The sequence below is a fragment of the Setaria italica genome, chromosome IV (genome assembly GCF_000263155.2).
Source record: "Setaria italica strain Yugu1 chromosome IV, Setaria_italica_v2.0, whole genome shotgun sequence".
Classification (NCBI taxonomy): Eukaryota; Viridiplantae; Streptophyta; class Magnoliopsida; order Poales; family Poaceae; genus Setaria; species Setaria italica.
The window spans coordinates 1,932,767-1,956,334 of record NC_028453.1 but is presented as its reverse complement, the minus strand read 5'-3'; the positions used below and the strand labels follow the sequence as shown (position 1 = coordinate 1,956,334).

Below are 23,568 nucleotides of genomic sequence, written 5' to 3'. Positions count from 1 at the left end.
GGCTTGGATGCAAGTTTCATTACCAATAACCCAATCCAGAACCAAAGGAACCCCGGGCGTTGAGCTCAGAAGCCCATAGAGAGGTCTGCAATTTTTGTTGTGGTGACATACAAAGGATCGAATTTGAACCAATCTGCCTCGGCGATGAAAGCGTAGCTGCACGGGGCTGAAATCTGGTGGGCGCGGAGCCAGCACGGTTGGGCCCGCGAGGGCTGAGGCCGGCGTGCCTAGGCGGCAGCAATGGCGGCCAATGGGTGCAGGTCCGGTGTGGCTCGAACGGTGGGGGGCTAGCACGAGCTGCGGCCGATGCAACTACGCACGGCGGAGGTGGAGGAGGTGCGGCCAAGGCTGGTGGAGGAGCGTCGGCAAGCAGTGGACGATGCGGGTGGATGAGCAGCAGTTTGGATTGGGTATTTGTGTCTCCGTCCTTCTCACCTCGATCCCAGAATTGCTGATTTGTTTGGAATGTGTAACTAAATTTGACATGTGGATGAATTCATATGGCGGAAGTGTTGATTGGCTTGGGATTGTGCGAGTGTTGATTTGCTTGGGACTGAGCAAGTGTTGATTTACTTTGAGTATGCCTACTTCTTGAACGCTTATTCACGGCATCAAATACGGTGACGTGAGTTGCAGCGCGGCTACGAATACGACAACTATGGTCAGCTTTTTTTTCCCAAAATTATCTTTACTTTTTTTTCCAAAATTATTTGTACTGGTGAGCTTCTTAACTATCCGCCAACACAAATAACGCAAATAGTATCTGTGCTGGCGGGTGGCTTAAGAAGCCCACCAGAGCGAATAGCCATTTATGTTGGTTCAAGGTTGCGAGGTGCGGTACCCGCCAGCACAAACCTCGTAGCCGTCAGCATAAAAAATTTTCACGTAGTACCGCCTTCCCACCTGACGAGGAGTCCGACGACCACGACGACGCGCGCTCCTCGCTTTTCCCGGCCAACTCTCTTGCTGGTTTGATGAGTAGTCTGCCGCACTCCGCCTCTGCATCAAGCGCCTGTGCTAACTCTCTTGCTGGGAGGACCTCGCTTCCGAGCTCCTCGGCGTCCTTGCCCCACTCCCCACGCCTCCCAAGCTCCTGCTGCCTCTCCTCATTCCGTTGCCTCCACCGCCGCCGCTGCCTCGGCTTCCATCCTCAACGACCTCATCGCGCAGGCCGATGTGCAGGCGGAGCTGCTCAAGAAAGCATCACAGCTGGGTAATGAGATGAACGCACACTGGGAATCGGCGAGGATTACGAGATCAACGTGCTCTGGGGATCAGAGAGGGCTTTCGCCAATGCATGCTCCGCGTAGACGCTCGCGCGTATGCATGCGAGAGCTAGCGAGGTAAGCTTTGCGGGGGTGCGCGGGTTGCGGCTAATCCCGCATTAAACTTGCGGCAGAATCCAGACCGCCGCTGAAGCCCACTGAATTCTTGCGGCTTACGTGGGGCGGGCCGCCCGCACGCCGCAGCCGCCCCACTTGCAACCACAGCTGTAGGAGTGTAGGACTCGATTTGCTGTGCGCGACGCTCTGGTTGTTATCTACAGACTAGTAGTGCAAAGTGCAGCAGGCAAGTTGCCTAGGAAGCAGTAGACCTGTGCATTTTTCGAGCGGGCCAACAAAGTCCGGTTCATTTTGGGTCAAAAATCCGTGCTCACGACTAGGGCTGTAAAAAAAGCTTGAGGCTCGTGAATCGTGAATCGATCGTGTTCGGCTCGTCTTAGGCTTGGTTCAAGATCAGCTCAATTTCTAAACGAGCTAAGCTTAAGCCTAACTCAAAACTCATGAGCTTTTCGAGCTCGAGATCGAAAAACTCGAGTAAGCTCGTGTACTACGATTCACCATGACCTATGAGGTGTATACATATATATACTCTAATTTTCTTGCTTAATTGTACTATGTAAATATCAAGGTATACAAGTAATGGAATGAATCTAGTCCGATTATTATATAGGCTTTGCTAAACTATGTTTATAAATGATATAAATATGAAGGCTCAACTCGAGATTAGCTTGAGCCTAGCTCTAAGCTCGGATGGTTTGGAGGCTCGGTTCGGGCTCAGCTCGATGCTTTAACAAGCTCAAGCTTGAGGCGATGAGCTCGCTCGAGCTCGGCTCATCTACAGCCCTACTTACGACCGTCCCATGGGCGTTATCAGGCTGATTTTTCAAGCTAGGTCCGGGTCGGGCTCGAGCTTCCCGCTCTTTTTTATAGTTGAAAAATAAATTAAATAAATTGTCTAGACGGGTTCAGGCCAGCCCGATTTTTTTTACTTGGTTTTCACTGCTCACGTCCAGTCCCAGTCATCGTGGGCAGGCCAAATCCGATCGGGTTTGGGCTGGACACGTGGGCTGGACGAAAAATGCTCAGGTATATGGAAGCAGCGGTCCAGTCGAACTACAAAAGACTCGCGCGCATTATTTGTTTAGACCCATGCAAGAAAGCTCATCCTTTTGCGGCCTGGAGGAGAAGGTTCCTCAGCGTTGGCCCGTGCGCGGCCGGAGTGAAAGGAAACCGATGAGAGGCTCAAAGTTGCCATAAAACTATAAAAGTGAAGGCTGAAAGCTAATAAACAAGTTAAGGGCTTCGGATCTCTCCACAGTAATTCTCCTTTTGTGCTCTAGCTAGACCGTACCAGAGCTGGACTCATCTCAGAAGCCAGGTTTTGGAAGGCCAAACCGCCAAAGTGTTTGCTGGAGGATGTAAAGATGAGAGGTACAGTAACAAGTACAGTAACAAGTACTAAGCCCATGTAAAGTTTCCTATTTTGTTTCGCCCTTTGGGCATTCTTCTTTATTAATAAAACGGCAGCTCTCCTACCAGCTCGTTTAAAAAAAAGAAAAAAGTACTAAGCCCGTGTTGCCAGGAAACTAATCAACCTATGGTTGAGTATGCAAAGTGCTTTTATCACTTGCACTAGATGACCAGAGCATATGCAGCTACTCGCACCAGACTCAACAGGTGCGGTAGATGGCCGGTCGGCTGGGACGTGGGAACCGCCCTATTCTATCTATGGTTTTGTCACCTCGGCCGTCTTTCCAGGGAAGAACCCAAAACAGGAAAGAGAGAAGCGTTCGCTAGTGCCGACGGTGTGATGTCATCGGATGAGAGGACAGAAGCCGTTGGAGAGCAGAGTACAGGAGCGAGCGCCCATCCCTGCAAAACCAGAAATTGACGGGGCTACTGATGTTTTTACGTTTGGGCATGCAGGCGGGCAGTTTGGCGCTTTCTACGTCGCTGATTACGATTCAGATCCCATCAAGGAATCTACTACTTATATTATCCACTTCTATGCTCCAGCAGGAAACACGTCAATTCTCGTAGTACCTAGCTACGTACTCCCTCCATTTCAATATTCCATTTTAAAATATTGGTATAGTTGATTATTCAGTTGTAAATAAGTGTAGGTGGATGTTCAACTTAACAGTCTCCACTGAAATATTGGTATATCAAAAATTACAGTGAAACTGATTCTTGGTGGGGATTGTTCGATTAATTGGGTTAGGCCCATTTATTTCAATTAATCAAATAATAAGAATTAAAAGGTCCATGATAAATGCTATGAGTTGCTAATTGGTCAATTTTGCACGGTAAGTTGAGGAGAGGTGATTATTGCTGTTTATGAGAATTGATTCACTCAATTAACACAGCCAATAAAATGCTGAGAACTACTAGTTCTTGATGACCATTCTTCCCATCAGTTAATAGTAACTTCCATCGCATTATGATGTCCAGGTTCAATGAACCTCACCTCTTGAAGCCTATATAAGAGAGGCACCTCCTCTTACTCTCACAAGTGCAAAACACCAATACTCTCAAGTAAGAGACCTATCTCTTTCTCCCTCACTATTTTCTACTGCAATCTTGCATTCCCATTGCTAGCATTGCGCGCACAGTACTGGCGAGAATAGGCCTTTGAAGCCATGCACGCTGAAGGTTCTGAACGGGATAGCGGGCAATCAGGTTTTTGGGGAGCATCTTCACACGACTGCTCACTCCCTGAACAACTACATCGTCTACCTCCTGGTGGCCTGAACGACTACTTTGCCTACTTCCTGGTGCCGTTCGAGGGACTGTACTACGAACATCTACCTACATCGGCTTGTACGACGACATTGCCTGAGGCCACCCCTTGATTAGTATGACTAATCCAGGTGGTAATGACGCATCCGGTGTCTCCGGCACCGGCCCCACCTCAAAGTACAAATTGAGACCTATTTGTTTCATTCTGTTCATATTTATACTTATGTTTGTGTTAAACATGAACACGTACACCTATTTTATTTCACTCACTTTAATATGATAATATTATTGTTTTACATGTTTAATTTGAAATTAAAATATACCGCCTCGATATCTATCAAAACCATGGCCGCTCCCTCCCTCGAGCGCCCGCCATCCTTGTCATGTGGCCCCCAAAACCACTACCTTGGATCCACTACTCCACCGATCCCAGCCTATAAATACACGGCCTCGTTGCGAGCACATCTCATCTCACTCTCACTTCCACCAGTACAACCCGAGTAGCCGACAGATCCTTCACCAATCACCAGCGATCTGCCTGCACGTCTGAATCCCCAGACTCGCCATGTCGACGGTGACCCGTGCCTACCTCGACCAGAGGCTCGCCATGGCCAAGCGCTGCTCCAGAGGTAAGCGTGCCTATTACAGCCGGTGCCGCTCTACCACTGTCAGTTCGACGTGTACTAGTACGTTGGTTCTTATTTCTGACACTGGTGATGAAAAAAATTGCAGAGGCGACGCTCGCCGGAGCCAAGGCGGCGGCCGTCGCCACCGTCGCATCTGCAGTCCCAACGGTGAGTCACCACCTACATCTTTGCTGCAGTTACAGTCTTACAGCGAGATGAAACTGATAGAGATAATCATCATGACCTGAGGACTCGTGATATAACTGAATTAACCTGCTGTTTACCTCTGTTCTCTTCAGCTGGCGAGCGTGCGGATGCTGCCGTGGGCGAAGGCAAACCTGAACCCGACCGGCCAGGCTCTCATCATCTGCACGGTGGCCGGGATGGCCTACTTCGTCGCCACCGACAAGAAGATCCTCTCGCTGGCGAGGCGCCACTCCTTCGAGGAAGCGCCCGAGCACCTCAGGAACACGTCCTACCAGGGGGCCGCCCGCCCGCACCCGGCATTCTTTAGGCCTTGATCGTTGAGCAACATCTTGATCGCTAGTGATGTGGCCCCGGCTCAAATCTTCTCAGACAAAGTGTGTAACAGTACTTGGGCCATTGTAATGTAACTACCTCCAAATAATAAGCATAGTGAAATATTTTGTGTTTCTGAACCCTGAACTTGGCATGTCAAAACAATAAGCATGTCAAAGATTGCAGCAAAATAGTATGTGGCGATGAACTAAAAATACAAAGCCTTGGCATCATCCCAGCATTACCATTTTTCAAAGTTTGCTATGCAGTAGACAATTTCTTTTTTTATCTCTTGGGATCTGTACCTTGTCTATGCAGTAGGCAATCTCTTTTTTTTTCAGAAAAAAACAAAGCAGTAAACATTTTCAACTTGCACCATCAGCAGGCGCAGAAAAAACAGAGTTGTAGATAAAGAGGCTACATAGACGCTTCCTGGCTAATGCTCTTACCCTGCTATATATGCATGCATATGGGTGTAAAATGTAAAATCTACATGGGCACCACCAAATTAGATGACAAGATCAGACCCATTTCATCTTGTATGGCATAAACCCCCACACAAATATAAAAGTGCTCACTCTATTCTAAATTGTAGTTCATTTTAACTTTGTCCTAAGGCAAACTTCTTTAATTTTAATTAAACTTATAAGAAAAAAGTACTAACATTTATAAGATCCAGTTTATTTCATTAAATGTATCCAACATGAGATATATTTTGATTGCGCATTTATTTCGATACTATAGATGTTAACATACTTTTTTATTAAAAAAACTTGTTAAAATAGAATAATTTGACTTAGGATAAGATCAAGTGAATTATAATTCTTACAGGCATATATGCAGCACAATGTTTGTGTTTACTTACAAATCAAAACCAGCGAACACGTTTTGTTGCTGAGCTCTATATGTTCCTCCTCCTATGAAAACTGAAAACGGGGCAAGCAGCACATAAAACACATACCCCATGAGTTCAGATGCAGCGAAACAAATTTGGAAAGTAGTTTATGTTTAGCTTTGTTGTCAATAAGCTGTCTCGTTGAAGACATAATATTATAAACATATAAACTGGATAAAGGCATAGGTGCAGTAATATTATATCTGAAAACCACGGCAGACAGAAAGGGGATAAGCTATCCTTTCCTGCTTGAGTGCGGCGCAAACTCAGGCAGCAGGTAGCCCACGGACCGAGACGCCGTGACGTCCGTGGTCTCCGCTGCAGGACAGAGCCGAGCCGAAAACTGGGAGCGCCACCCCGATTCCGCCCCCCAAAACTGAGGGCACAGCCGCTCCATGCCAGGCCGCAATCATCAGAAAAGCAAAATCCGTTGTGTCGGCCACTACTTGATTACCACTCTTTTCTTTTACGTAAATTTTACGTACACATTTCACCTTATCATGCATGCCCGTCTGGAACATCTCTAATTTACGGTCGCCGATCGATCTCCGACAAACGCACGTGGACGCCCCAACGTCCCGCTCCCACACCCCTGCAGCGTCCTGATGTCCCACAGCAGCACGTGGGCCCATCCCGCCGTCTGGAGCAAACATTTTAATAAAAAAAATCAATTTTTTTATAGCAATAAAAAGAATAAAAAGTTTTGAAACAAATTTTTTTAAAAAAGCTATGGTTACTGACACGTCAAACTCCCAGCAGTAGTTGGGACTATCTGACCCTTCGGCAGCACACAGATGCCAGGACCTACGACATGTCCCATGCAGGGTTTTCTCTTGGTTCCTGCAGTAAACTAAAACTGCGCTACGCGTGATTAGGCTTGGGAGTTGGGCATCCAACAGTTCAGTAATCTAGTTCAGTGAGGATCGGCAATCACAAATTAAAATACTGCCTTCATCAAGTGCATGGATTTACTTTTAACTTCTTTTTACTCTTGGCCGGTGACAAGCTGGTAGCAGAGTAATTGATCGACAGACCCCACGATATAAGGATCCTTGCGGATGTTACCCTTCAGTTGTCATCCTTACAAATGCGGCTATATATTTGTCATCCCTCTGTAGACGAAGCAATATATTTGTCATTTTTGCAGACCTGACGTGCCAACTCACCGTGCCAGCATGGATTCGAAACGTGAAATGATGAAAATACCCCCACCCTCTCCACTTTTCACTCCTTCTCAACGAAGCATTCTTTCTTTCCTTCTTTCCACATTCCACCGCAAGAAGTGGCTCGTTGGACCGCGGGGCTCAGCAGGCTCCGGCGAGCGCTGGCTACGGGGGGAGCGGCTGGGGGGGGGGGCGGGAGGGGGCAAGCAGCGGCGGCCTCCCGATGAGTGCCACCCCTAGAGGTGAGCGGCGGTGGCCCAGCGAGAGCCGCCCCATGAGCAAGCGGTGGCGGCCCCTAACAAGTGCCATCCCCAGGGGAGCGGCAACGCGCCTCCTCGAGCTTGGCCGCCGTGCTGTGGTCCCCCCCTCAACCATCCGTCGCCGCTACCTCTAGCTCGACCTCACACGCGTGCTCTCTTCCGCCGTCACCCTCAAGCGTGCCCCTAGCGGACGCCGTCCGCCGCCTTCCTTCAGTTCGCAAGCAAGAAGTGGCCAGAGGTTGAAGATGACCCTAACACGCGGGGCCCCATACATTAGTGCGCGGGAGGGAAGGAAAGAGATATCTAATAGGAGCAAAGCAGGGCATCATAGTCATTTACCATGCTCGATACATGCTGGCTTGATGAGTTGGCTCACTACATATGCAAGAATGGTAATTTTGTTGCTTCATTCGTACAGGGATTGCAAATATATAGATGTATCCGTAAGGATGGCAACGGAAGGAATACCAATCGATGACAAATAGTTAAATATCACCGTCGTACATGCACCATCCTCTGTCTGTATTCAGGTTCAGGCCATGCCGCGAGTGGATAGGAAAGAGGCACACCCGGTTTTCGCCCAAAACCAGGTCCGCGCCCGCCGGAACAACGCCCTCCGTCCTATAAATTCTCGGCCTCCCCTGCAGCGTCTTGCAACAATCCAGCGTCGTCCCTCCTCCTAGCTGCTCAGTGCCATCGCTACTCGCCCATCGTCTGCTTCATTCTTCTGATCTTCTCCAGCAAAAGAACAGGATCATGTCGACCGTGAGCCATGCATCCCTCGACCAGAAGCTTGCCCTCGCCAAGCGTTGCTCGCGAGGTATGTATGGATTCATACAAGGCACTTTGGAGTCTGGAGGCACATCCTCAGAGTATTTTCGGTTTCCTTAGCCGGTCTGAATGGCAACTGCTTTGTGCACTGATGCTTGAGTACGTACATGTCTGCATATGATGCAGAGGCGACACTTGCAGGAGCTAAGGCAGCAGCTGTAGCGACCATTGCCTCTGCGGTCCCCACCGTGAGTTCATCCCTTTCTCCTCATCAGTGTGCAATCGTGGTAACATAAACCACGTCAATGTCTTAATATTTTGTTCATGCTTCAGCTGGCAAGCGTACGGATGCTGCCGTGGGCGAAGGCCAACATCAACCCCACCGGCCAGGCCCTCATCATCTCCACAGGTCTGTTCTATTTCTGCACCTCTCTTGCTACTTCCACACCTGGGATGACCAACACCAGCCGAATAATCTCACTATAATCCGTTTAATTTGTTGGTGATGGCTGCTTTCAGTTGCCGGGATGGCCTATTTCATCGCTGCTGACAAGAAGATTCTGTCGCTGGCGAGGAGGCACTCGTTCGAGGAAGCCCCCGAGCACCTCAAGAACACCTCCTACCAGGGCACCGGCAGGCCGCACCCGGCTTTCTTCAGGCCATGATCGAGCTGCATCTTGATCAATAGTTACTACTATGGAGTTGATGAATAAGTACTACCGGCAGTCAATAACTCCAAAAGCAACCGATGTGCTCACAGCCTCAGAGGGAAATTGCAAATTTGAAACAGTGCTTGAGCCATTGTAACTAGCTTGTATTAGCTTTTCTCCGCCCTGTACTTCGTGTATCTGTATAACAGCTTGGCTAATTAAGCAGCAAACATCATCGTATCATTCTTCACAAATACTCCCTCCGTTCTTAAATATATGACGTTTAGGACAAGTTAGTAGTTCAAAAATGAACCAATTTGCTTATTCTAAACGTCATACGAACTAACTAAACGTCATAAACGTCATATATTTAAGGACGGAGGTAGTATATGGTTATTAAGATCTGAGAACCGGCTCAGAGGGCTTAATATTTGAGTGCAGGGACTTGGGAGCTAAAACTGAAGCTGCTACACTGCTGTCACACTCGTATGGGGCGACCCCTGTGGCCACTTGCATGCCAGATTGGTTCTCTTTCTCTACTTCTCCCTGAAAAGTAGCCATAGGGCATTGCAACCTCATCGGGAGGCGATGCGTATAAGTGTAGCCTATGCAGAAATACTGTAATACGCTATCAGATTTCAACTTCAACAGACACCCAAAAAATTGTTCTTTTTTTCTTGTAAGAAAAAAGAGCCAGCTTATTAGGATGACTTGACCATCATATCAACCCTGTTTCAAGTAGCACCATATTTAGCTTGACCATATTGTACTCCCTCGGACCCAAATTATTATTCGTTTTGACTTTTCTAAATACATCACTTTTACTATGTATCTAGATATAAGTATATATCTCGATGCATGTTAAAATGTGTATCTAGAGAAGTCAAAACGAATAGTAATTTAAGTACGAGGGAGTACATGTTTTCACGGTCTCGAACAATATGTATCATATTTGACATCACATGGGAAGAGGCCCACCAACTATTGATCTATTATAGGTTCAGAAAATTTTATTTTAACTTCACGAGAAAACTGTTACAGCTAAAAAATATTTCGATTTCACAATAAAGTATTTCAACTTAACGAGAAAAATATTCTAGCCCCATTAGAATTTTTTTACAATACTTACAAAAATAAGAAAATATTTAAAAAAAATTGCTTCTAAATTTTCTCAAAAAGTTTTCTAAAAAAAGGAAAAATAAACACATGATGCAATCGGGAGCATAATCAAAATATATTAGAGTCCACTAACTTGTCCGAAAACATCTTGCATCTTGGTTGTCCTGACAAGATATAGAACAATCTAGAATGAGAAAATCTTTTCAAATTTGCTTTGCCGTACAGTTTGTGATAATGAAAAAGGTATGTCCATCATAATATCGACGCAGCTGCGGTAATTAACTTAGGTTAATTAAAAGTATTTAACACAGTTGATAGTTTTTGTACAGCTTTGTCTAAAATTATTGTTTTGAGCGCAACCTAAACAGTGGATAAGGCTATACTACGTACTGCTTGCTGCTGCTGCTGCTGCTGCGTACTGACGTAGAAAGACAAAAGATCTGAAAAGTGAAATCACAGCAGGGTGACGGTGCTGCAGATGTGCAGCCCACGGAGCGAGAGGAGACGCTGCGTGCGACGTCCGCGGTTTCTGCCTCTGCGCAGCCGAAAACTGGGAGCGCCACCAATAATTCCGCGAGACCCTGGGTCTTGGTGGCTGCCGTGTGGGCCAGCTCACAGGTGTACTCCTACTACGTCAGAAAAGGACCTTTCCATCCATGCCCTGCACGTGTACAATATACAGCTCCATAGTAGCAAGGTTTACAGCCCTGTAAAAAAGTTACAGGCAGCCTTTTTGGTGAAATGTTTTGACTTGACCAATGGCTTGAGACAAGCAGCAAGGCCAAAGGCTTAGTTAAGGGCACTAACCAAGCCTCGTGATCATGATCGAACATCCAAGTCCAAGGCCGGTGACTCGACAAGAGCTACTAGCAGTGAAGTGAAGTGCGTGCCCCCTGCACATGCTGACATCCACCGTCTGTCCCTTTCCGCAAAGCTGCGAGTGGATGAGGAACAGCAATAATGCTAGGTTGCTTAGGATAAACCATACCAGTAGCCACATCGATGGAACGAGGAGGTGAACTGCACCTACCCGGAAGCCGAAACCATCGAGCTGCGCCGGCCACACTGACTAACATGGTTTCCGATGCGCCGGCCCAAAACCACGTCCTGCGCCCGCCCGCCGCTTCTCCCCTTCCGCCGATCGTTTGGCGCCCCTGACGCTGCCTATAAAATCCCGGCCTTCCCTGCGTCTTTGCAATCCATCCATCACCCTCCACTCCTTTCAGTCCCACCCATCAGCTACCAACACTACAAGAATATCGCTCCTTTCAGTTCCATTATATTCTTCGCTGCTACAAGATCGAATTCGAAGATGTCGACTGTTAGCCGTGCCTCCCTGGACCAGAAGCTTGCCATGGCCAAGCGCTGCTCGCGAGGTACACAATACATACACGATCTGCAAGTGCAAACACGAACAGCTAGCAGTAGTTGAATCTCTCAGGGTTTTTTCTTTTGTGCTGAACAAAGCCTGTCTCGAAGCTACGTACACTGACTGACGATTATTCCATGTCTGCAGAGGCAACCCTTGCAGGAACCAAGGCGGCAGCTGTGGCGACCATAGCCTCTGCGATTCCAACCGTGAGTTTATTTCCATACCATCAGTGTTTTTTTCCTCATCAGATGCAATCCTAGGTCTGTAGTAGCATCACACTCATCGTTTTGCTGCTGTTGTCAGCTGGCGAGCGTGAGGATGCTGCCATGGGCGAAGGCCAACATCAACCCCACCGGCCAGGCACTCATCATCTCCACAGGTGTGCGCTCAAACATCTTTCTTGCTCACCGCTTGGCATGAGCCGCAGCTCGACCAACAGAGTGTGCATAATCTGACTGATTTGTTTTGTTGGTGATGGCTGCTTGCAGTTGCTGGGATGGCCTACTTCATCGCCGCCGACAAGAAGATTCTGTCGCTGGCGAGAAGGCACTCATTCGAGGAAGCCCCCGACCACCTCAAGAACACCTCCTACCAGGGCGCCGGCCGCCCACACCCGGCTTTCTTCAGGCCATGAAACATCTTCGGAAATTGCTAGCACTTCATGCCGTCGATGCCCGAATAAAATATTACCATTAGCTTACTAATCATCGATGTAATGGCGAAGTGCTTCAATCGGTCACTGTAATTAGTTTATTTGTACTACTGGTGATCCAGTTCAAAAGGAATGCAACTTGATGTTACTGATCAGCTCTGAAATTCCGGTTCTTCTCTCAAACGCTACCAAGTATTCTCAAGTTTCAATATGATCAGCCACCGATGGCTAGTACAGTAGTACTTATGCTTCAACTCGACAGTATACGGTTACCACATGTTCTCAAGTATTCTCTGAAATTTGTGAGTAGCACCATTTTAAACATGTTCACGTTATTAATCAAACTCGGATCAACTCTCAGTGAAGGGAAAAAAGGAAATTCTATTCCATGCCCTAGCTAGGCTTTCGACAGTATATGGTTACCACGCCTATATATATACATTTCCCTTCTACCCTCTCACGCTCACGCCTATACGTAACCTTCCCTTCTCCCCCTCTTCCTACTACGCTCACGCACTACAAAACAGAATCATACGTAGAGACACTATTTTAGTCTTGTAGAGACATTTTATACTGTCCCTACACAGTTATTTTCCATTATGTCATAGAGGTGCCACTACAAATAGTGTCACTTTGAATAAAGAGACATTTTTATAAGTGTCCCTATATATATATTAAGACAACTTGTAATGGCACAATATTATGTCTCTATATTCTACGTGACTAGAAATATATTGCAAAAATTTGATAGTTTTTGGAGTGATGGGTATTTGAACTCAAGACCAAAAATTTGGTAGTTTTTGGAGTGATGGGTTTTTGAACTCAAGACCTCATGCTACATTGCTTAATGCTCCACCTACTAGGCAACTCAACCTCATGCCAATTGTTGCATATTTACTTACTATAATTCTTATGTGTATGCTTCAATAGTCTAAATAGTATCTCAAGATATTAAAATGAATGTCTCAAACTATATCTTTAGGGGTAAGGTTAATTTTTAAGTGTTTCAAATATGTCCTTAATATTCTATATTAGCATTTTACAAAAATGACTTAAGAAAATATTTCTATAGTTGAAAAAACCTCAAGTAGTGTCTCAATACATATGACACTTTCTAAAGTGCCATAAAAAATGTCTCTATAATATGTTAAGATATATTCATTAGGGCAAATTGTAAAATGTATATACAAAAGTGTCTCTACTTGAGATTTATGTTGTAGTCACTTGAGATTTATGTTGTAGTGATGTGATGCTCACAAGAGGGGGGGAATCAACAAATGGCCAAGATAATGAAGTCATTTTTTTGGCAAAATATTTTCAAAAAATAGAAAAACATTTTCTCAACTGGTTTGAAGATAAGCAGTGCAATAATGGAGAGTTGTATATGCACCTTATGACTTACTCCCTCTGATCCTATTTATAAGGCGTGGTACGACACAACATGATCTCCTAATTAAAATTTGACCATTCATTTATCTTATCTTATATTGTTTGTGGTTATAAATTTATAATCATTAGAGAGTGCATTTAATTACAAATCCAACCATGTTAAAGTTATATTATAAAAGTAAAAAATTATTGGCTAAACTATTGGTTAAAGATTGTAAACTTTGAATCTTGATATGTCGTATGCGCCTTGTTTACAACATGAACGGAGGGAGTACGAGCCTTTTGAATAAGAGATACTATCGGTTAATTAAAACATGGAAGGTCAGATTTTGATAACGGAGGTAACATTTTTTAATACCTCTTAGGTATCGAGATTCAAGTTATAATGTTTTGATGAACCATAAAAAGGCTCATGTACCTTATTATGCAGGGACAATTAAAAATGTTAAACACTGATGATGATTCCGGACGTAACAAAAACACAAATTTATTTTCAGGTTTTTTACTTATGGAAATTATTTGAGAAACAGTGGATAAAGCCCACACTCCTGGTACTAGTATACTCCGTAGGAAGACCAGATCTGAAAACCCTGAAAACCGCAGCAGAGATAATCTATTCGTACAACTTTTTTTGTGGGGCGCACGCCTGCAGCCCACGGACGGAAACGCCATACCGCGTCTGCCGTTTCTGTTGCTGATGCCTCTCGCTGAAAACTGGGAGCGCCACCCTGAGTCCCTGACCTGCAGATTCCGGGGCCAAAAAACCGAGGGCACGCCCACACGGCCACACCACACCGCCATCTTCAGAAAAGCACTTTTGGTGCTTCTACTTGCTTGTTACTTCTTTCTGTTTCATGGAGTAAGTACAATTTACGGTTTCACAGCATAGTTACATCACTGTTAAACCTTGAAACTACAGGCACTTGCCACATGTTTAACTTGAGACCAGTGACTTGAGCTTTTGGTCTGCACATGCAGCGGCGTCAAAGGCTTGACCCTGCTGCCTGTTGACAGTACGTCGTGGCTCCAGTTAGTGTGTCAAAGTAACCATAGTTGGTAATCTTTTTTGACCCTTGTTGAGTAGAGTAGCACATAGATGCATGCCGAACCTAGCTAGAGCCCACATAACACCAATGGACCATGGGTTTCTGATCTAAACCGACCTGCTGGACACACGGTTTAGGCTTATTAAAAGCCATTATATTAATCTAATTTTCTTGAGGATCCAACTCCCAAAAGGCCGGTTGCTTGACAAGTAATCGTACCACCCACATGCTGCCATGCACCGCCTGTCTGCAAGCTATAGTGGGTAGGAACCGACGGCGATGTGTGTCCTCAAGGCTCAAGCCAAAGGTTCTCGCCGTCCAAAACCACGTCCGCTGCGCCCGCCGCTTCTCGCCGGCCGTCCGCCGATCTTCTGGGTCCTCAACATCCGGCGCTGCCTATAAATCCATGGCCTCCCCCCCTGCCTCTTCTTGCATCCCATCTTTCCCACTGCCACTTACTAGTCACTACTCACTACCAGGCGATCGATCTGCTTCATTTCCTAGCGCTTTAAGCAGACTATCTTTCAGAGTTATTCTCTCAGATTAGTTTGCAAGCACAAGATCGAGCAAGATCAAAGCAAGATGTCGACTGTGAGCCGTGCCTCCCTGGACCAGAAGCTTGCCATGGCCAAGCGCTGCTCGCGAGGTATGCGATACGTGTACGCTGTGCAAGTGCTGCAAACACATACAATTAGGTGTGTGTGCGTGCGCGCGCGCTACTGCTAAACAAGTCTGTCTTGAAGGCATGTACACTGACTGATGATGCTTCCATGCCTGCAGAGGCAACCCTTGCAGGAACTAAGGCAGCAGCTGTGGCAACCATCGTCTCTGCAATTCCAACCGTGAGTCTATTTCCACACGAGCACCATCATCATACCAATGTTTTCCTTATAAGATGGATAGGAAGCATCACACTCATCGTTCTGCTGCTGCTGTTCAGCTGGCGAGCGTGCGGATGCTGCCATGGGCGAAGGCCAACATCAACCCCACGGGCCAGGCACTCATCATCTCCACAGGTACGACGCACTACTGCATCTCTTACAAGCTGATCGATCTCTATCACCTCCTCTGTCACTTTGAAAGATCATCGGCCTCGCTGACCTCTGAAAACGTGTTCTGTAACCTAGTGCTGACGATACATGTCTTGATCATCCTGCAGTTGCTGGCATGGCCTACTTCATCGCTGCCGACAAGAAGATCCTCTCTCTGGCGAGGCGGCATTCGTACGAGGAAGCGCCCGAGCACCTCAAGAACACCTCCTTCCAAGGAGCCGGCCGCCCTCACCCAGCTTTCTTCAGGCCATAAGTGTACAAGACATTTGTCGAGCTACCTCTCCATCTATTCGTCACTACTAGCTAGCTACCATATGCCGTCGATAGATGTCCGAATAAACTACCAGTTTCGCTCAGCTATTAGCCCCCTAATCCTCGATGTAATAGTGGCCACTGTAATTAGTTTGTAGCATCGGTGCTCCGATCCAATTCAAAAGGAATGCAACTTTTTGCTGTTCCTGATCAGCATCTGAGTATATAGATGCTCCTTCCCCATTAATACATTTGCATATGGACCCAAGCAACCTTATCTTTTCCCTTTTAAGTTTTATATTAACGCCACATGTAACTAGCAATCTTCTCTCTGAACACCTCGATCTACCAAACAATAACCCTACCACTCACTGCCAAGAAAGTAAAACACAGCGGATAAAACAACAGGGTAAAATTGTTGCAGCTAAAGGAGAAGATACGATATTTAGCTTGGTTCTTATTAGGTTATTTTGGCGAGATCTTCATAGCGGATAAAACTACGCATCCCGGGACCGGGGGACCCCATCTGATATTCTGATATCTGAAATCTCAGCTGAAAATTATACGCCGTCGTCTCTGAATCTGAAGGGGGGATAAGCTATATCGTGTCCCTTCCTCAGAGGTGCGCACGTACGTTCGCAGGCAAGCAGCCCACAGACAGAGACGCCATGACGTCTGTGCTGCTACCCGGCGGGTGCCTATCTGAAAACCGGGAGCGCAACACAGATACAGTCCCAAAACTGAGGGCACGCACACAGCCAACAAAGATCGCACCGTCACCACCAGAAAAAAAAGGCTTTCTTTTCACTTTCCTTTTCCATGAACTGGGTGAGCAAGAGCGACGCCCGGATTGAGTACCGCTCACGTTTATCTTGCAGTTCTTCCAACATGCAGTTACAGCGCTGATTACTATATTGCAGATTGGAGTCGAAACCAGTGACCTGAGTACATACCGGCACGTGCATGGAGCATGCAGCTAGCGACAATAGCTTGACCTGTCGGCTGTTGACGTGTGTCCTGCAGGATCCATCCTGCGCCGTGTCGAACTTACACTGGTGCCGCATTTTAATTTTTTTCTTGACGCTAACTAGCTCAGGAGCCAAACCTAACCTCCAAGATTCTTGTTTTCAAAACTGTGGTTACCTGCCTACTACATGCACATGCATGGTTCCGTACGTTTGGGCAACCAGAAACCAGCAAGCAATTTCGTGAGATACTCACTCACTCCATGGTAGCCACCCAGAAGCTAGAGCGGCATAAGATAGACCCCCAGCAACAGCATCTGCACCATGCAGTTGCAGGCACCGTTTGTCTGCAAGCCGGAAGTGGATAGTTCCGTGTGCATCTTCAGTAACGCATGCAATGCATTCCTTGGGGTGTTTGGCACACAGGGGTTAAAATTTAGCCCCTGTCACATTGGATGTTTGGACACTAATTAGGAGTATTAAACATTGGTTAATTACAAAACTAATTTCACAACCCCTAAGCTAAATCGCGAGACGAATCTATTAAGCCTAATTAGTCCATGATTTGACAATGTGGTGCTACAGTAACCATTCGCTAATGATGGATTAATTAGGCTTAATAGATTCGTCTCACGATTTAGCCTAGGGATTCTGCTATTAGTTTTGTAATTAGCTCATATTTAGTCATCCTAATTAGCATCCGAACATCCGATGTGATAGGGGCTAAATTTTAGCCCCTGTCTCCCAAACACCCCCTTACTGGTACTGATTCTCCTTGGCCAACGTATGTTTGGCTGTAGAACGCACCTGACCAACTCAACGACTTAGGTCGGAACACGGCCTGTTCCACTCGGATCGGCTGGCCCGGTTTGAAATCGGATCCGATCCGGAATAGCCGTTCATTCAGACCTAGTTCGGAATTGAATCGGGCCCATCTGGTCCTTTTCTTTCCATCCTTGGCCCGGAATGAAGACGGCTCGTCGATGGTCCAGAACGGATTCACTTGTGGGCTTACAGCAAAGCGGAGTTGGCGGCGTGGGACGCGTGGCTAGACCGCGCGTGGGAGATGAAGCGGAGCTGGCACGAGGGCAACGGCGCCGCCCCCAACGCGGACACCACCGTGGTGGTGGTGGTGGTGGTGGTAGGGAAGGGCGGGGGCGGGGGCGGGCGCGGGCAGAGGAGGAGGCGCGGGCGACTCCTCGCCAGCCCGATCCCAACATGAGGGCGCGGTGGGCGGTGGCGGCATGGCCATGGGCGTGGAAGAGGTCGGCGCGTGCCACGACCTCAGGCTGGAGCTTCCCTCCGACTGCACTATGGAGATCTAGTGCTACGGGTTGACGTCCGGTGGCAGCAGCCCCATCCACACCGCTAGTAGGGGCGCCAACTCCCCCGGCATCGTCTCCAGCTCTGGTACGATCGATCTAGCTCATCATCTATATATGGCTCTGGATCCTAGCCAGCTCTGTTCATTGCTTTCTAGTACAGCTCTATTTGATCCCCTGTTTTCTTTCCTCTCCAGCCAAACACTGCTTTTGAATCAATGGTTTTGATCCTGGGGAGGAATGATTAGTCACCAAGTTTCAATGAGAAAACAGGATCCACTCGATCCTGACCATGATCAAAATTTGGTCTAGTGCCAATCCTATGCTACTGAACGAGGCCTGAAGGACACCTCCTTCCAGGACACCGCCGGTCAATCCGGTGAATGCCTTCAAGAGAATCAGATAAAGAGCGGGAGAAAGATAGAAAAGATAGTGAGCGTGTAAAAAAAATTGGCCTGTTACTCCTATGCACTTACAGCTCCACTCAAGCGGGCCTTGGTCACATTCTCGGAAAATTTCTTCAAATAAGTTTCTTGTAACATATTTGAATAAATTATGCGAAAGACTTCAAATTCAATCATTTTAATAAATTTACCCTCGTTAATTTTGATTTTTTTTTATTTTTGTCACTTTTAGTCCTCTTTTTCCTAACAAAAATTTTTTGGTGATGAATGTTTTGAAAAATTACATATATTTTTTAAAAAAAAAGTTACTGAAATTATTTTTTTGGAAATTTACCAAATAATTTTTTGTTTAATATTTTATCCAAAAAAGTATGAAATTGATGATTTTGGGACAATCCTTGAGCGAGTTTCAGCGAAAACGAGCTCGCATGACAGAAAACCTTGAATGAGTTGTAGCAAAAGCAAGCTCGCATGATGGAATCATCCAAAAAGGAATCAACATAACAAAGATCACATCACATAATCATCCAAAAAAGGAATAACATAAGAAAACTTGGATAACTGAGTCATCCAAATAGAAAAACAGCAACAACACATCATTATCGTAACCGTACATGACTTGAGCCCACATGCATGTTTGGATTTAGCACGTTCCAATAGAAATGGAAGATATTTTAGTGTGAAACTTACAATTTTGGGGCAACTTAGAGTGAGTCGCAGCAAAAGCGAGCTCGAATGAAAGAATCATCCAAAAAGGGGATCAACGGAACAAAGCTCGCATCACAAAATTGTCCAAACTAATGGAAGAAAACTCGGATAATGGAGACGTCCAAATAGAAAAAAGGGAACAACACGCTATTGTCGTAACCGTACATAACTTGGGCCAATGCACATGTTTGGATTTAGCACGTTCCATAAGAAATGGAAGAAATTTTAGTGCAAAACTTACGATTTTGGAGCAACTTAGACTGAGTTGCAGCAAAAGCGAGCTCACATGAAAGAATCATCCAAAAAAGGATCAACGGAACAAAGCTCGCATCACAAATCCTCCAAACTAATGGAGGAAAACTAGGATAACGAAGACTTCCAAATAGAAAAATTAAGGGAACAACATGCCATTGTCGTAACCGTACATAACTTGGATCCATGCACATGTTTGGATTTGCTTAGCACATTCCAAAAGAAATGGAAGATATTTTAGTGTGAAACTTACGTTTTTGGAGCAACTTAGAGTGAGTTGTAGAAAAAACGAACTCGCATGAAAGAATCGTCCAAAAAAGGGGATCAACGGAACAAAACTCGCATCACAGAATTGTCCAAACTAATGAAGGAAAACTCGGATAACGGAAACGTCCAAATAGAAAAAGGGAACAACATGCCATTATCGTAACCGTACATAACTTGAGCCCATGCACATGTTTGGATTTAGCACGTTCGAAAAGAAATGGAAGATATTTTAGTGCGAAACTTATGATTTTGGAGCAACTTAGAGTGATTTGCAGCAAAAGTGAGCTCCCAGTAAAGAATCGTCCAAAAAATGGGGGGAATTAGCGGAACAAAGCTCGCATTACAGAATCATCCAAACTAACAGAGGAAAACTCAAAGAACGGAGACGTCCAAATAGAAAAAGGAAACAACATACCATTATCGTAACCGTACATGACTTGGACCCATACACATATTTGGATTTAGCACGTTCCAATAAAAATGGAACATAATTTAGTATGAAACCAATGATTTTGGAGCAACTTTAAACGAGTTGTAGCGAAAGCGAGCTCGCATGATGGAATCGTCCAGAAAAAGAAAACCAACGTAACAAACCTCCCATTAGAGATTCGTCTAAAGAAAGAACTAGCAAAAGAAAACTCGGATGATGGAGTCGTCCAAATAAAAAGAAAGAAATACATTGTCGTAATCATACGGGACTTGGCCCCCACACACATGTGTGAATTAGCGCGTTCCAATAAAAATGGAGCATATTTAGTTTTGTTCTCAGTCCAAAGGCCCGGGCGCTCGGCCATACTTTTTATAAAAAGCAGAGTACTTTGTATATTACCACTAACAAGGTTCAGAGATTTTTCTTTCACGACCCTGCCTGAGCACGTTTTTCATTAATAGAGAAACAAGGTTCAGAGATCAACCATACCACAAAGTTTTTGACAGAGAACTTTTTTCTCTCCATGCCTCTACCTAACAAACTCCACCATACCATTACAAACTAGCAAAACTTTGTTACAGAAAACGGGGAAGACACGATATATTTAGTTTTGTTCTCTCATACGTTAGTTTGTTATCCCTACATCATGTACACGCAGACGGGCAGATACTCCATGACGTCCATGGGGCCCAAAACCGGGAGCGCCACCCCTGATTAAATCCCTAAACTGAGGGCACAGCCACCCCGGAATACCGAATACCGTCATTATATAGCAGAAAACGTATCCTCCCCTAGAAAATACGAAGAAAAATCCTCTTTTCAAAACTTTAAAGTTTGGAGTGTGCTGCCAGTACAGTTTCGTGTGAGTCTGGAAACAAAGCTAGGCAGTAGGCCGAGACCCAGGATCCGTTTGTCTGCAACTGCAAGGCGCGCGCTTTCACCTGCATGCTCACGCGCCCAACGCCGCCGGCCGGCCAGCCGGCGAAGACATGCGTTTCTTCTTCGCCCCAAAACCACGTCCGCCACGGCGGCGTCCGCGCCCACCGGCTCCCCTCGCCCGCCGCCGTTTCCCGGGCCTGCCGCTGCCTATAAATTCAGGGCTCCTCTCCGGCATCCTGCATCTCATTCATCTCCATCAGCGCCGGTGATCACTAGTGAAGTGAGAACCTCCTCCTCGGTCGTCGTCCACACAAAACTAGCCCTAGGCCCTAGCAGCTTTAGATCACCATGCCGACCCCGGCGACCCGCAAGTCCCTTGACGAGCAGCGTGCCCTAGCCAAGCAATGCTCGCGAGGTAGACACACTCAGTATCACATACAGCTACACTGTCACTGTGGACACAAAGACTCTGCATTTTCGTTTGGTTTAGGCTTTTAGCCGATCTTATCCACTGCTTTTCGTCTCTGATTCTTGAGTACACATGTCTTGCGTGCAGAGGCGGCACTCGCAGGCGCTAAGGCTGCAGCTATAGCGACCGTCGCCACTGCCATCCCCACCGTGAGTTAATCTCTCTCTTCTCCGCCACCATGCACAATCGTGTTATCTACAATTCTATACTAACCATTTTAATGTCTGCTCGTTCAGCTGGCGAGCGTGAGGATGTCGCGATGGGCGAAGGCCAACATCAACCCTGCTGGCCAGGCCCTCATCATCTCCACTGGTAGGGTACACCACTCCTCTACTAGGTTTAGATGCATCTCCATGTCCATGGCTTCGGTTTCAGCTGAAGAAAACTATAACTGACACATGATTTGCTCAACTGAAACTCCGAATGGTTCATCAGTGGCTGGCATGGCGTATTTCATCGCCGCCGACAAGAAGGTGCTCTCACTGGCGAGGCAGCACTCCTACGAGAACGCACCGGAGCACCTCAGGGACACCTCCTACCGGGGCACCGGTCGTCACCACCCGTCCTTCTTCAGGCCATGATCGAAGAAGAAGCTACCTCTTGAGCAGTGCGTAGTTCTCAACCGTCGATGTTGCGTTGGATGTCTAATAAATAATTTACCATATGCTATACTTGTCAGCCAGTACTAGTCTATACTATCTACTAGCTAGTACTACACCTGTACACATCGATGTGCTTGGAGAAACTATAATATATGTGTGTGGTGCTCAAGTTTATCGTAATTGTTATGAGCTTATTCCATCATATATTGTTGATGCCCCAGTTTAAGAGTACTGCACATTTGTGCTACATGACCATGAAAAACTTGCTGTCAGAAGGCAGGGGCAAACTGTCAATGCAATCTCCCTACAAAGGAAAAAATTAAAATGATAAAAAGACTGAACATAAAACATACATCAAAGTACTTTATGTATGACTATAGCTTTTTTAGATAACAGATAAAATTATTCCAGACGCTGCATCAACAAAGAATGCACAAAGCCGTCCATTAGTGTAATTTCCAAACAAAAAAAAGACACATACCATAGCATAAAACACCTCATAATTCAACACCAAGACACCACACAAGGTTTGAGATGTGGATCCTGAACCTCCACTCATGCTTGGCGAAGATGTCCATCACCGTGGCTTCCAATGTTGGCACACCATTTTATGTGGCGGACCTCCTCCTTTTGTAGCAAATGTGCAACAGTGAGTCCAATGTATTCAAACGAAAATGATCGGCATATGGGATTTTACTTGAGTTTTAATTTGTCAAATACCACTTTGTTATGAATTAGCCAGATCGCCCAACCTAAGTCACTGGTTCCAACAAAGAATCTGATACTTCGGTTGCTGACCTCATTAAGCCAATCATCAAACATATGCGAAAAGGAATTTGATGTTTAAGATCGAAAGCAACTTGTACCGTTTTTTATCCGAATCTAGCAAATCGACAACAAGTTATGATTATGGTTATGACTATATGACTATCGCTTATGATTATAGTTATGACCGTTATAATGATGGAGGCTCACATGTGACCTCTTCCGACAACAAGTGACAAACAACACTCCCATCCGCACCCGCCAAACATCAAACATCTTCTTTTTGCGGCGTTTCTCCTCCGCGGCATTCCATTTTTGGAAACCTCCCTGGGAACTTTTATAGACATCTTTTTGCTAAACTTTTTTTTGGAAAACTTAAAATGTTTACCGAAAACTTCTTCAATAACTTCTCCAAAAACTTGTCTGGAAAATGTTTTTAGAAAACTATCATAGTCTTTGTTCGCATAAATCTTTCCTTCCCTCTAACCCCTCTTCGCCTCTAAATCTTTTAAATAGATCCCTCCCAAAATTAGGACAATAAGAGACGGACAATGTTGTTGCCACCCCTGCTTCTTCTGTTTCCGTTCACTTCCACCATGCCCTATCTCTCTCCCTCCCTTGAGTGGAGAATGTCATTACAGTGAGGTTTCGGGTGGCTGCAGATGGTGGCACAACCTTGATCTCTCTTTCATAAACTATATTTGGTTTTTAGGAAAC

General features: G+C 45.9%; 5 protein-coding genes across 5 annotated transcripts; all 5 read left to right on the top strand.

Moving 5' to 3' along the window:
* The first annotated feature begins 4,512 nt into the window (after window positions 1–4,512).
* On the top strand, window positions 4,513–5,307 carry LOC101753380 (early nodulin-93). The gene is made up of 3 exons (XM_004964453.2): window positions 4,513–4,651; window positions 4,755–4,816; window positions 4,948–5,307. Exons 1-3 carry the CDS (start codon window positions 4,588–4,590, stop codon window positions 5,167–5,169), a joined length of 348 nt encoding a protein of 115 aa, XP_004964510.1. The 5' UTR covers window positions 4,513–4,587; the 3' UTR covers window positions 5,170–5,307.
* Window positions 5,308–8,130: 2,823 nt separating this feature from the next.
* Window positions 8,131–9,156, top strand: LOC101785499 (early nodulin-93). The gene is made up of 4 exons (XM_004964447.2): window positions 8,131–8,305; window positions 8,443–8,504; window positions 8,590–8,665; window positions 8,776–9,156. Exons 1-4 carry the CDS (start codon window positions 8,242–8,244, stop codon window positions 8,919–8,921), a joined length of 348 nt encoding a protein of 115 aa, XP_004964504.1. The 5' UTR covers window positions 8,131–8,241; the 3' UTR covers window positions 8,922–9,156.
* A 2,066-nt stretch (window positions 9,157–11,222) lies between these two features.
* LOC101785909 (early nodulin-93) lies at window positions 11,223–12,213 on the top strand. The gene is made up of 4 exons (XM_004964448.2): window positions 11,223–11,401; window positions 11,542–11,603; window positions 11,701–11,776; window positions 11,886–12,213. Exons 1-4 carry the CDS (start codon window positions 11,338–11,340, stop codon window positions 12,029–12,031), a joined length of 348 nt encoding a protein of 115 aa, XP_004964505.1. The 5' UTR covers window positions 11,223–11,337; the 3' UTR covers window positions 12,032–12,213.
* Window positions 12,214–14,810: 2,597 nt separating this feature from the next.
* LOC101786318 (early nodulin-93) lies at window positions 14,811–16,057 on the top strand. The gene is made up of 4 exons (XM_004964449.2): window positions 14,811–15,130; window positions 15,265–15,326; window positions 15,425–15,500; window positions 15,644–16,057. The coding sequence occupies exons 1-4, from the start codon at window positions 15,067–15,069 to the stop codon at window positions 15,787–15,789; spliced, it is 348 nt and encodes a 115-aa protein (XP_004964506.1). The 5' UTR covers window positions 14,811–15,066; the 3' UTR covers window positions 15,790–16,057.
* A 5,208-nt stretch (window positions 16,058–21,265) lies between these two features.
* On the top strand, window positions 21,266–22,266 carry LOC101786708 (early nodulin-93). Its single transcript, XM_004964450.1, has 4 exons — window positions 21,266–21,430; window positions 21,572–21,633; window positions 21,721–21,796; window positions 21,920–22,266. Exons 1-4 carry the CDS (start codon window positions 21,364–21,366, stop codon window positions 22,063–22,065), a joined length of 351 nt encoding a protein of 116 aa, XP_004964507.1. The 5' UTR covers window positions 21,266–21,363; the 3' UTR covers window positions 22,066–22,266.
* The last annotated feature ends 1,302 nt before the right edge of the window (window positions 22,267–23,568 follow it).